Source organism: Vanessa tameamea, chromosome 20, assembly GCF_037043105.1.
Source record: "Vanessa tameamea isolate UH-Manoa-2023 chromosome 20, ilVanTame1 primary haplotype, whole genome shotgun sequence".
Lineage (NCBI taxonomy): Eukaryota > Metazoa > Arthropoda > Insecta > Lepidoptera > Nymphalidae > Vanessa > Vanessa tameamea.
In genome coordinates, this window is record NC_087328.1 from 5,633,242 (window position 1) to 5,648,037 (window position 14,796).

General features: G+C 30.9%; 1 protein-coding gene across 10 annotated transcripts in view; it reads right to left on the bottom strand.

The window, feature by feature from the left end:
* Positions 1-10,248, bottom strand: part of Kmr (kramer) — a 61,070-nt gene extending 50,822 nt beyond the window's left edge. For all 10 annotated transcript variants that reach the window (XR_003369148.2, XM_026641503.2, XM_064218126.1 and 7 more), the window contains exons 1-2: positions 10,041-10,248; positions 4,290-4,428 (exon numbers count right to left, since the gene is read on the bottom strand). Coding sequence is in view for 9 of the 10 variants with exons in the window: in XM_026641503.2 (XP_026497288.2) it covers positions 4,290-4,408 (119 nt within the window). In the remaining variant the exon portion in view is untranslated. The remainder of the gene's footprint in view (positions 1-4,289; positions 4,429-10,040) is intronic.
* Between the last annotated feature and the right edge of the window lie 4,548 nt (positions 10,249-14,796).

Below are 14,796 nucleotides of genomic sequence, written 5' to 3' on the forward strand. Positions count from 1 at the left end.
GCCTGTCGCAATTGACAGTCGCTGAATGTCAAGTTCTACGCTCCTCAAACTATGTCACCCAAATACCAGAGGGATTTGAATCCATTCCAAATATTAAATTAACTTTCATTGATCTATATAGCATAAATGTGTCCAACTGTAATAATAAATGTTATTTTTAAATAACCGACTTAAATAAAAATCTATAAGGTTCCAAAATCGCCGATATATTTTTTGTTTTGTATAATAGGCAATTTTAAACATTCTTATTTTTTTACAAACTAAGGTACTTCAATCGTAGTTTCCAAGACATTTGTTGAACATCTGATAATGCAATCTATGAGAAGAACGTCTTCCAAATTTATAAAATAACCTACGCGACGTACTCGTATGAGTAAATAATTCAAAACCAACGGATTCCCGTGTTTATTTCGTGTTGGAAAGCACATACTTCTGGGGTAGTGTCAAATAAATTTTTGTTCTTATAATTTATCCATGATAAATTTTTGGTTACAATCACTGGACAAAATAAAATGGTCTAAAACTATATCAGTAATCTAACTGAAACTCTATATCGGATCATAAGACAGAACACATCTAGACTGAGCTAGGGTGTCACAACGTATAAATTCCCATCGAATTCATAAATTTTAAGAAATCTTTTGTTAAATGTACATTCACCAGCCCGCAGTGGAGCAGCGCGATGGAATAAACTCTAACGTTCACAGAAGTGGACACTTATGTTCGCTGTGTGATATTTCTTGTTATTGTATGCATGTTATTGTATGCATGTTACTGTAGTGTAAAAAATAAATATAAGATTATATATATAATACCAGCTGATCCTGTGGCTTGGCCCGCTTGAAATTCACCTTGTGATGTTAAATCTTTCAAACACTTGTTCACAACTTTTTATAACCAACATTGAGGGGGTCCTCAGAGTGAAAAAGGGCAGCTTATGTCCGTCCTTGGGGTTCAAGTTTGCTTTATACTAAATTTCATCAAAATCGTTTAATGCCGTTATATTCCGTAAAAGCGTAAAAGACAGACATACCAACTTACTTTCGCATTTATAATATTATAAAACTTACACAATATGTGTTCTTACAATTTAAATGCACACATACACAGTACATTTAGTATAAAACTTTAAAGTTCCAAACAAAAATTAAATATAGGTGTTCTAAATATATACGTAAGGGGTAGTTTTTCTTGCGCTAACAATCTGTCTAGACTTTTCATTAGGCCAAGTTTCCGTTCGAAATATTTCACAGCAACTCGTTTCAGAATTTATATAAAAAGTCTTTTAACGCAGTAATTCAATACTTGTTATAAATTTTTATTTCATCATTCATCAAAACTTTAATAAAACATAGGACTATAAATTAATATTTCTACGTAAAGACAGTTTGAAGAACGAATTTCTACGAACAACTTTACCAAAACCTATTAAGGTAATCCCTTAAATAATACGGGAAATTATCGGCTCGCTTAACCTTCATTTATTTATAATCCTATTATAAGTTTACTACACAAAACTATTTTAGTAGAGGTAATTAGCGAAAAACCATAAAGAATAGTAGGTACGTGTGAACGTATTACCTTTTATCGAGCTGTTTAATTTACATCAGAGATTGTCTAAGTTAACAGTTTTAACGGTATAGGTATTTAAAACATGTATAAATAAAACAAAACAAACATTTTTCTTGAGCCAAGACCGGAAATTGGAGGTTCAAACTCGGGCTAGCAACACCGGACGTTTATGTGTTGAATTTGTGGTTATGATAATTTAAATGAAAACTTCGTGAAGAACTTCTACCGGATAAAAATCTGCCACATATGTAATCAACAACCGGCAATTAACCTGCATTTTGGAATAAGATACTTTACTTTTACATATTTTTTATCAATACAAGTAATATATATAACACCACTAAATGTACTTAAATTTAAATTATAATTTCTATTTTTATTCACATCTCTTAAAAAAACCCTTTAAAACATTACACATAGAAACGCTACATTCGAAATTGACTCTTATCAGTTAAAAAGATTTTACTTCAAAAATACTTATCCCAAATAAAGATCTGGGATAAGTATTTTAAGAAACAAAATCTCAACTCGTGTCTGACAAAAAATCTAAACGCCAGTCTAGTCTCGTTCCATTGCAATAATTTACCCGCTTTTGTTCTTCCGTAACAATAGGTATTCAAAAGAATATTTTATTCAAATCGCTAGAAGCAAACAGGTGTCAAATTAAATGATACGAGACGCCTTCTCAGCTCGAATGCAACATTTTCAAAATAGTATTTCCATCCAATGCATTAGAGGCTTCGATTCAAGACTCGACTTCGATTCGAAATTCTATTTTTATGGCGATACTAAAAGTACTTGACGCTTGTTCATTCGATACGTTATAGGTATACCTAACTACTACGAAAAAATATTATTTCCACTTTTAGTCACTTTTGGTATTTGGTAACTATGTACTAGTAATAGGTGTTTTGACAGATTTAACTAAAACGATACATTAAATACAATTATATCATGACATAATATCTTAGAATATAAACTATGTTATGGATTATATCGAGAGGAAAGGTTTAATGAAATTTTTTGTTTATTTTATTTTCTACTTTAACTGACAATTTTATTTAAAAAAAAAAACTTGAGCTTCTTTCTTGTTTGTAACCCAGTGAAAACCAAAGTGAATATTAAAGAATTCTTGCAAAAAAAAATCTATTTGTCTGTTTATTAGAGCATCACACAGATTCTAATAAACGTATTTTGATGAACTTTCACTTCCAATCTCATAATGACCTACATTAGGGTATCCGTTAAAACTTGACGTAACTTATAATGTTACTTATAAAGTAACGAAAAGTGCGCTTAAAATTTTATATTCATCATTTGTTGATAGGGCTTTATGCAAACCTGTCAAATATTCTACCGCCAAGCAGAAATACTGCGTATTGCTCTGTTCGATTGGTTAGTGAGCGAGTGTAATTACAGGCACAAAGGACATAACGTTTTAGATTCCAAGGTGGCACATTGGCAATGCAAGGGATGCTTAATATTTCTTACTATTATCTTATAGTGCCAAGGGACACTATCAGGTGTGCCATTTGCCACACTGCCTCACTATTTTAATTAAAAAAAAAATCTGTCATTTTGTATTATACGTCAACATTACATATTTTCATGCCGTTCAATTTTAAATAATAGTCACGGACTTTTTATTAATTTTATATGAAATATTAAATTTAATCTCAACGGGTGGCAGATAATAAGTGTTTTCATTACGGACAAAGAGCACGCGCCGGCCGTGCCATTACTCTTTCCGTCATCATTTTAGCAGCAATTTTGCTAACGAACTTGTTTACTTCATATGAAACAAGTACCGGTTTTCATAATATGTATTTTAGCAGATGATAAATTAAATAATGCCGTCTTCTTCATTCTATATTCAAAAAATAAATTAGAGGAATCAATGTTTCACAGAATAAATGTTTACAAGTAAAGGGCGTACTTTTCAATCGTGTTTCATTTCTGACTGAATTCAAAATCGCTTTTATAGTTTATTACAACCAAAAGAGACCAAAAGACCAATAAACAACATTTAACATTGTACAGGCGCGATTACATAGTAACTACTGATATCATACTACTGGCCCTAGAGTCGTAGAGTAAAGTTTTATTACAGAAGTACCTACATATGTTGCCTATGTTGTATCTATAATTGTTAATTGAAGTAATGTTTTTGTGTGTTTTTTATTTAATGATAAATTAAGTTGCTGTAATTATCTATAATCAAAAGTGCAATTAATCTATTTCACCATTTTTATATTTTAATTTTTTTAAATACTTTAATATCAATTTGCTGGAATTTATATTATATAATGAAAATAACAAGAAACGTAAGTAAAATTTAAGCGATTTTACAATGCTTTTGGAACAACTCTTCCGGCGACCTCCATGGTTGAGTAGTGTGTACACCGGTTTTCATGGGTACGCCACTCCGAGGTCCCGGGTTCGATTCCCGGCCGAGTCGATGTAGAAATAAAATTTCATTAGTTTTCTATGTTGTCTTGGGTCTGGGTGTATGTGGTAACGTCGTTACTCCTGACTTTCCATAGCACAAGTGCTTTAGCTACTTACATTTGACCATCAGAGTAATGTATGTGATGTTGTCCCATATTCATTTATTTTATTAATTAATGTAATTCTCTATAAATAACATCTACAAGCAAAAACAAACGAACAACACATATGGATATTGTCTTATTTACTTAACTAATTACAAAACTCACCAGTCCCACAGATGTACGAGACAATCGAACATGACGCAGCCGTGCTCCGCGCTCATACAAGATGCTGGAGCCCCCGCCATGTTGTAATCCTCCCGCTCCAAATTCACCGCAAGATTCATTTAGCACGGTGTGCCGAACACTACAAAAAGAAAAGATATTAATAATTTTGTTATTTATTAATCTCCTTAAAATTAAATTATTTTTTTATAATAAATATAACAGATTAATTATCCAATATTTTATGACATTGTTCGTATTGCCCCCGGAATGGGTCTTGAAGATTTTCTGAATAGATATTCTTAGTAACACTTAGTAATTTTGGAAATTAGCAGCGTTTCCAAATCTGTGATTCGGATAATCGGCCGTTGCTCCTGCGTCTGAACTATTTCCGATTGTGTCGGATTTGCCGTCCCATCGGACTATGTGATTGAGGAAATAGTGAGTTCACATGTGTTAGCACAAACCCTTGTGAACCATAATATTTCCTGTGCATTTGGCTAGTCTCCCGTGAGAATGGCCGCTTTGGATGAAATCTCAAACACAGTCCACAAGCTAAAACTACAAAAACAAGAATAACTATTTTACATTATTGAAGTGATGCAAAACTGACCATCAACCGCCTGCTTTTGTTACCCGTCTACTTTATTATTATGAATAATAAAAAGCTTTGTCGTCTAAGTGTCGTAGGTGGAAAATGGAGATGTGCAATATGCAAAGTTGTCTAATATTTACAAGCGAAGCGAATATGTACCTTATAGTTTGGTTCGTGTAGACAATGCTTTAATAAAATAAAAATGATAATCGTTTTTGTATCATGTATAATGTTATGTTTATAACTTTCGTGAAATCGCTATAATTATAGTAAGCCATTTTTCAAATACATGATCGTCTAAATCCGATGATACAAAACTAACCATTTTGAAACGAAATAATTTAACATAACATTATATATTGTAAAATTTTAAGTACCTCAAATAGACATCTTGGATTTTTAAATATCATTACAAATATTTAAGCATCCATTAAAGATTTACCAATGCGTCATTTTAGAACGTTCTATAAATAGCAATTTTATGGTATTATTGTTACCCCTATAGTAATTGTATTCCCTTAGCATTCAACCCGTACTTATTAATGAATAAACCAACACGACGCACAATCCTAGGATATTAAATATTCAGCTAGCTTGTTATAGTCGAAGAGTTGAACATTCATTTGTATTTATGTATAATTTCATGTTGAAATGTAGACACTGGAAATGTTGTATTTTAGTTCGACCTTGAAATGTTACTTCCAGAAAAGATTTACTGAAAAACCAAAATGTTCTCTTAATCACTTTACAGTGTATTACAATACATATGACTTGTGAAATTTCCCATACATTTCAGAGATTACCAACTACCGACTCTAAAATAGATAAAACACAGAATACGGGAACAAATACAATTTAAATAGATGTAAAAACGTTTTATAATTCGTAAGTTTTAATAAAAAAAATATACATATATTAAATGAAAACGGTTTGACAACTGCAAAATGTTCTTTTATAAGAAAAATGAATGTGGACGATCTTCGGCTATAAAACTTCGACCTACATGTTAGTGCTCGACTATTAATATTATTGTAGAAGAGACAATATCGATTACCACGTGTTTCTTTACCTACAATCATTTGTTACCTATAAATAATTTTAAACTACTTTAAACCTTTAACTTATTCCTTTATTTATTTAAGTTATATTTACCTACTTGAAAAAATATCGCCGTTAGTATAATGGATACTGATTTTAGAATATCAAAATAAATATTATATTGTTTAAATATTTTAAAAAATACACTTTCCTTTGAAATTAGCTTCTCTATATATATATAGTCAAATCTCGATACCGTAAATGTCAAGGGAAATGCAAAAAAATCGAGTTAGTGAGTTTTCGGTTTGACAAGAATATCGAGATCCAAAGGATTCAACTGCTTAAAATGCGCGATTTCTGAGTACATTATGTATTTAATACGTGATATACATATTTGCAAAAAATTTACACATAAAAAATTTAAGATTATTCATTGAGTTCATCGTCTTTTTTTCTTAAGTACCATAGCTACGCATTTCCTCTGAAAGGAACTAAACTTATACACGTATAACACGAGAGGAGTGAAGAGGTCACTTGAAACGCTTTCTTTAATTGAAGATACTCTTCGTGTACTTATAAAAAAGTAAATTAGGTTTACAACTTTTAATCTCGTTATACACGTAACTAAATAAATTGAAGATATTTCCTGTGAATGTTTTATCGACAACTTTAAACCTTAAACGTGAAAATATTTTATAATTTTTATATATAAAAGCGAAATACCGCTCACTGATTAATCACGAAATCTCAGAAACTGTAACACCTACGAAATTAAAATTTGGCAGGTAGGTTCCTTATAGGTGCAGACATCCGCTAAAAATTTACGAATACGAAAGAAAGGACTTTACGAATCTCGAACTCAAAGCGGGTAAAACGGGGTTGGAATTTTGCAATGCAGATTCCGCTAGTAATTTATAATTAAAAGTGAAGAATGTACTGTCTTCTTAAGATAAAGCTACATTTTTATCAGAAACTTGCATATTATTTTTATCAGCTTGGTATATCTCACAACTGGGCAAAGGTTTCTACATTATCTTTCCACAATTCCCTATTTTCTGCAATGCAAAATCAATCCTTCTGGAAGGAGACCTACTCATCTTCCCATCTTCGTCAATGATGTCATTGGCCACTACCTATTTATTTATTTTTTGAGTCATAGATCTAACCTAACATCCGGCAGATATTTTAAATATGGAATTCCGTAATTGACTAAACAATTTATATAACATTGTTAACCACTAAATAAAAATATATTAAACAATTATTTCACAAAATACAATTAGTGACATAATTGTAACCGTTCTAATCATTTGGAAAACATTAGTGGGGACATAAAATGCGGTTATTCAGACTGGAAAATCGCACATATAGGCGCTGAGTGAATGTGACAACAATAAATGTTCAGAAAAGCAGCTAAAGCTTTGGAACTATTTACGCAAACACGAAAATTCTTTTTGGCATAAAATTGCATACCTTTGAACAAATATTCATGTAAAAAATGTAATTCATAACTTCTCTTTTTTTTTAAAAAAAAAAAGAACACTGTAGTATGTGCATTATTACGTACAAAAATGTATAAAAAATTATAATTTACAAAGAATACCGAGCCGAGAGGGCCCAGTATTTAGAACGGGCCCAATCTAAACCAATAATTGCGGATTCAAACCAATTCCAATTATTTTTTGCTAATTCATCTCATGTTCGGCGCTGAAGGAAACCCGATAATTGCACACTTAAGTCACTCTAAACACTATCGTTTAATGTCTCAAAGCTAGTGACTAGTGAAAAAAAAAATATTATGTAACATCAGCAATACTCAAATATTGCCAGCAATGCAGATAAGATAATTGCAATCACGTTTTTTTGGCAAGGATTGATGCAACCTCTTACAGGTACTTGGTGGGTAGGTCTTAACTCTTTGTAAAAATGAGCGATCTCCGCTGTCATGTCACGAGCTTCCTCCACATTCAACGTTACTGCTTCGTTGCCAACGTTCGCCAACGTTGCGTAGTCAATAACCTTCTTCAATAATTGCGCTATCTAACCCAGGAAGATGTTTTATCGAATCGCACTAGATCCTGATATTAACGCGTTCAAATAAACAAACAAACATTTCTTCACATTTAATTAATAGAGTGGAGATGGTTACTAATATGCCTATTCCCACGCTTCAAGTAATGATTTTATACAATGAAACTTAAAGTCACAATCATTAATCTATTGTGGTGATTGTTGAGTTGTTAAAAACCCATTGGACTTATTAGGGCAATGACAATTACTCCAATGTCGTGTAAGGTAACTGTTATCAGATGATCGAGGCGTACTGCGAGTGAAAGTGTCCCTACTATCAGATAATTACATAGGGTGACCACCATTTACTCATAATACCTTTTCTAAATGTAAAGCTAGATTACATTATATTAGATATTTTATGAGTTATTAGATAGAAAACTCATCGTTGCTATGGCGACCCAATTTTAATTTTAATAACTAAATAACCCGTAACTTTACTAATACAACTTATTTAATTTTAATTTGAGATCGGAGATTGTACCCGTATCTAATATATTTGAGTTAGAGATAACGAATAAAATATAACCAGATAAAGAAAAAAATCCTGAATGACAGATGAAACGAACAAGTTACTACAAGTAAGACAAACTGCTAGTGATTTTTACATAAGGCGATATTGAAATCGTGGATTGTATTATTTTTAATCATGTAGTTTATTATTTTGTATGAAGGTTTGGCTCACACCATTTATAAAATTCGTAAAAAATATGTTTAACTTAGACGTGGTAATCTTTTTCCTATCATTAAAAGGATTTGTTGAAAGAGTCAGATACGCTACGCTTGAGTCTTAGACGACATTTATTAACATATGAAAGGAATACGTTTTTCCTTTTACAAAAGCATTTAAGAATAAATTAATAACTAAAGATTAATTACTAAATTGGTGTCTAATTCAATGAAATCTTAATTTTATTAATTAAATGAATAAACTTCATGAATAAATGTTCTGCTACCTACACTTATAAAGGTATCATTGATAGTTTAAGCGCATGATATACACAAAAGCGAGTTATTATATAAATGATACATAATTGATATCATAAATATTTCTTCCTTTTCAAGCCATAAAAATATATAAAAAATAGTTTCATTTTCGGGCATAGACAAAGTAAAAAAAAATACAATCACAGATGAAAGCTGTCAAAATTATTAACTAATGTCAAAATTCTCGATTAAACAAGTTCCACCAAAACCGTTACACGATAAGGATTTAATAGTTTGTCACAATTGTGTCACGATGTCCCGTAACATTTAATATATGGTTACACATGCAGTACTTTTCTCCTGCGTCGTCATACCACTCGAAGAACCAATGTCGATAAACAGCTTTCCATGATTTAAAGGGCGGTGTCATGTGCGTATAAAATTCTCACTGCATTTACTTTCACACGTGTTTAGAAGTTTTCTATTTTAATACACTTAAACATTTTTATTCCTTCATTTATTATTATTATAATACGTGTTGTGTGTACCTTCAACTTTTTAAAAATTGATATGTGATGCAACAGCTTTTCCTTCGGGTTTGTTTTTTTTTATACATATAAAAATTAGATATAAAATTCGGCCTCTAGCAACATCTTATCTTCTTAAACCGTCACGTCTTGTCAGTCTCATCTCCGCCCGCCGGCGGCTTATGGAGAGGGCATTTTGGCAGGCATTTAGGGGAGACTCACAAGGTCAATGACCATCACACATTCAATTTTCTTTACGTCTCTCCACTAATGTATTAATATATTTATTGTAAGAAATCGAATGAAAATAAATAAATTAAGCTTTGAATTATTGTCTAAAAATAGGCTATATATATCAACTTTTTATCTATGATTGGAATGTTTGTATAATTTATCGTAATAGTATAATTGCGTTAATGTTGAATTTACTACGCGTTTTACTACGCGTTACTCTAATCTCATTTTGATGCATACCTATACCATAATACAACGTATAACTATATATATAAACACATATCATTGATAACTACGAAGGTTGTGCAGAAAAAAATATGTAGGTCATCATAACGTGCCAATAATTACCTATGTATTACTTACCTAGTCTCTCCTAAACGTTTCTGCGCCACACTTATTTACGCTAATAGAATTGTCAATGCACTGTTTATAAGAATGTTATGCACTGTTTTACGTTAAAATATTTATCTTTATCGTTTAAGGAACAATATTATTCGGTTTTATTGAGATTATATGATGTTTTTTTTAATATAAAGGCTTGGTATCGATTGAGCGGCGCGCGGCCGCGCGGTCTGTCACCGAATGAAAGCGGCCGGGGTGCGCGCGTTTTCCTTATTTTCCCGCCACTCAGAGGGTGGGTTTGTGGATTTGCTTAGTGACGTGATACCTACGTTACGTTACCAAATATTAACACGATACCTTAGAATTCTTTTATGACCTTGAAAATGATTACCGCCTTTCTCTTGAAATAATATTTCGTTTTTAATAGTTATACAGTTAGCGTATTTCTATGTATAAAATGAGGAACAAATATTAGATATATAATATTAATCAAATATTTAGGCGGGCATAGTTTTAAGTTCCGGAGTTGTTCTTCCATACGATGTTATGCGGAAGACAGTATTGCTATTTAATTAATAGTATTAATTTTTATTTGGTATTCTTAAAGATTATAAATATTTAAAACTATCCTATGGGCATTTAACAAATTAAAAAAATATATATTATTAATGATTGATATTCTAATTTTAGTAATTGATTGATTATTTTGAGGCTCAATAAATAATATTTAAGCATCTTATATATTAATAGCGTAAGCCGATTTTAGTCCCAGTGATTAAGGAAAGATAGCCGCAAATATGAAATGTACGAACAGACATCGTCAGTTTACAATGAAATTAAATCAAAACAAAATCTGTCATAGGTTTCGAAATTCCTAAAAATCTGTACAATAAATAAATAAGACAAGTTTCGCGGGCGGCCCACTAGTATAAAAATCAATGTCGACTCGCAACCGTCGTGAAGGCAAGAGGTGTTTTAAATGGGATGATAATATTTTATTTTATTGACGTAAATGAATATATTGTCAATAAAAAAAGCATAATGTTGATTCAAACTTTATATAATTCACCATAAATATAATTACTTCGATTATTTCGATGATAATATGTTAATTTAAGCAACCAAAATTAGAAAGAGCCTTACTTAAACAAAAAATCGTACCTACAGTTTAATTTTTACAAATTCATTATATTTTACTACCTACGCACTTACTCCGAATTCAAAGCAGTATAATTAATAGAACCCTATAAAAATACAGTCGTCAGCCATGAATTATACACATACAGTTGTGTTTAATTTTAAGTTATGTAAGTTAGGTAATAAAAAAACTCTCATCATTAATTAAATAATATATGTACCGTCTTAATTCTAGGTTCAATTTCAGTTAATCTCCATTTGATGGTCTTTCAAATTATTTCACTAATCCTCTATATAAATATATATTTTATATCTGTCATATACCGTGATACAAATCTCTATTATTATGCATTTATTTATTCCACGTACTGATAAGTAGTGTTTCTGTAGTTACGTAATGTGTTGTCTTCTTCTTTCGTATTTCAATCTACACGTGAAAGACAGAGATAAATCAGTGTAAAAGGTTAAACTGTAAGACGTAAATCTTAACAGCTAGTATATGGGCACTGTTTAAAGAAGAATGCATATGACATGTTGATTACACCGAATTTATCCATAATTAATACTTACTTCTTCGGTATAAATTATTAGATTAAAAATGAATTAAGTAATCAATTTTCAAAGAAATTACAATTATTTTGTGAAAATTTAAATATAAAATGACGTAATATATCTGTTAATCGATTTCGTTACATAAATAAAAGACAACCATTTCGTACGTGATATCATATGGTGTTGATTAAATAAAGCATTTAAGTGGTACAATAATAGAAAAATGACACTTCATTAATCTCCACAGAGTTAGTCAAGAGAAATTAAAAACTTGAATAAACACATTCCGCTCAAAAGAAAAGAGTAGCAAAGAGGCAACGTGTTGTGAAAATACTTTAGAGGAAGTGGGGTGGCTGTTCCTAACCAACCCCAATACGTAGGGGATCAACCCCTGCACCGTCACGGCTTAGTAATAAAAGTAACAGATTGTATTATCACTTTGTTTTAGTGTAATGATGTTTTCTAATATTATTTAATTTATTCCCATTATATTGGAGATTACAATCAATTTTAATAAACGTAAGTATCTTTCCTCATCCAAGTTTAAAATGTTATTTGTAACAAATTACATCGAACTTAATATTATTCGATATCGATTTTAAAAAAAACCATGGCTCACGGTTGAACTGGTCCATAAGCGCCCGAGCTGCTTTTTACAACCCTAAGAGAAGACGATATAACTGCTCAACTTATAGACTTCAAAATCTATTCACTACTTTTCCTCAACAAACGACGTAAAATACCGCGTTTCGGACCAAAATCAGTTGATTCGTTCGAAACCTATAGCCGCCCGGTACCTTTTTTTTTACAAAATCTAAAAGTTAACATAATAGTCAGATCAGTAACATTATGACCAGAAATGTGTTTGTGAGCTCTAAAATCGCGAGAAAATTCATAAAGGTCAGAGATCAGAGGTCAGCGTCAATCATTTTTGTAGAAATAATAAAATTTAGAACGGAAGCATTAAAAACGGTTTATTAAAAAAAAGTGCAAGTGACAGACACCAGGAAAAGTTAAGAGATAACAAAAAAGTATTTAAGCCATTAGGCGTTGTTTAACTTCTTCCAACAATTTTTCATTTTTTTCTGTCTCATTTCTCTCTAAGTATGTACATATGAAACATTCATGTCATCATTATTCAACTACCTATTCCTGCACTTTCATAATCCGATGAGACGGCAACTGTCAAACTGTTGGCCGCAAAAGATTTCTTGACTAACCGACACTATCGACTGAACACTAACGACTTGACTAACAGAACCCGATAACTTTTTATGGACCGTTGAATCTAGTAAATCTTACATACATTGTGCGTAAGTATCTACGTACGAATCCTAGCCAATCATTGTCTTAAAAGAAAAATAACAATCATAGATACGGAATTCTAACAGCTTACGGATTCAAAACAGGATAATTTTTATTTTTATTTTAATCATTATAAAATAAACATATTACAAATGCACAATATTAAAAATGCATATTATTTGCTTCCTAGCAATCTGCATATACTTTGTTGCAGTGCTTGATATACAAGCACTGCAACAAAGTATAGTACCTACAAAGAAGATATGAAGAAGACTCCATGAATCATTTCATAAAATGAAAATAGTGTAAAGTATTATTCGTGTTGTTACTTTCACGAGCACTTAGCTATTAAATATACCACATCGAGTTTTAGATACAGATAAAATCACCTATGTGACATACATATGTCGCTGTCTACTAATTGTGTCATTGTGTGACTAAGCTTAGTGGATAAGTATATATAAAAATTTATAAGTACAATTACATTGTGCAAAGGTATTAAAACACCCCAATAAACTAGTTCCATAACATGTCATATAAACTGACCTGGACTTTCGCAATATAACTACCCATTTACGCTAGACTATCTACTTGAAAGCGTTCACAGCCACTTAGTTGTAAAAAAGTTAAGAATGACGACAGATGTAATACATCAAAAAGGTAGGTTCAAGAGTGTACGTTTTTATGAATGTCAGTATGATGTCAGTACTAAAACACGAATCACTTTATTTAAATTCCACACTACTAAAAAGGAGAAACCTAAAAAGAAATTTCGTCTAGATATGCACGATTTCGATTATGATGTTGTTTAGAGCATCGTAATCAATATCGATCATCTCATAACGAAATTCCTTTTTCGTTGTTCTTTGAAAAGCAAGCTGTACATTTTTTATGATTACATGAATTTCGGAGACTTATAAAATATTATTCACATTGGCTAGCCAGAGGTTTTTATAGTTGTCTCGTAAGGTTCTACTAATTTGGGTTTTAATAAAATAATAGTTTACTAAAGTCTTTTTTCGGGGGCTCTAAGTTGCTACGCCAATGATAATTCAATACCTATACGAAGATTGGTACTTCTTATATGTATAAGTAGACTCAAATGCAGTAATAAAATATAAATCAAATAAATACTTTTTGGGATATCAAAAATTATAACCTGTATGGAGTCTTACATATATTTTATTCACTAACGGCAGTAGTTGAAGTGATTTGATAAAAGCTAAATTAATTAGCTTAAACTTTGTACAAACCAATAAGAAAAAAAAAAACAGATAGAGATAACCACATGAACTATAATTCTAGCCAAATCTAACAAAATCAACATGTATGCGCTGACAGTTTTTTTTAAAGCATATAATTTTGCATTGGCGAGCACAATAAGGATATTTTGTGTTACAGGCTAATAGTTTCATAATAATTCATTATCATAATAAACAAGTTATTATATATAATAAATATTTATTGAAATTAAACTTATAATGTTATAATAGATTTAATATTATAATTGGTAAGTATATTTTCATATTTCAGGCTCATTTGTTTTTGCTATAATTTTTTTCTTAGGGTAGGTATCTGGAATGCTCGTTTTATTAAATAAACATTATAAATAACATTATGTTTTTTTGAATAATTATTTATAATATTATTTTTCACTTTAAATGTATTCGTTTTATCAATGGCTTTTTCACATTTTTAATATTAGACTGTACCATGATTATCTGTGCTTTTCTCAGTGGGCATGGACGTTAATATAATAAGTACGTCGCTATTGTCTATGACA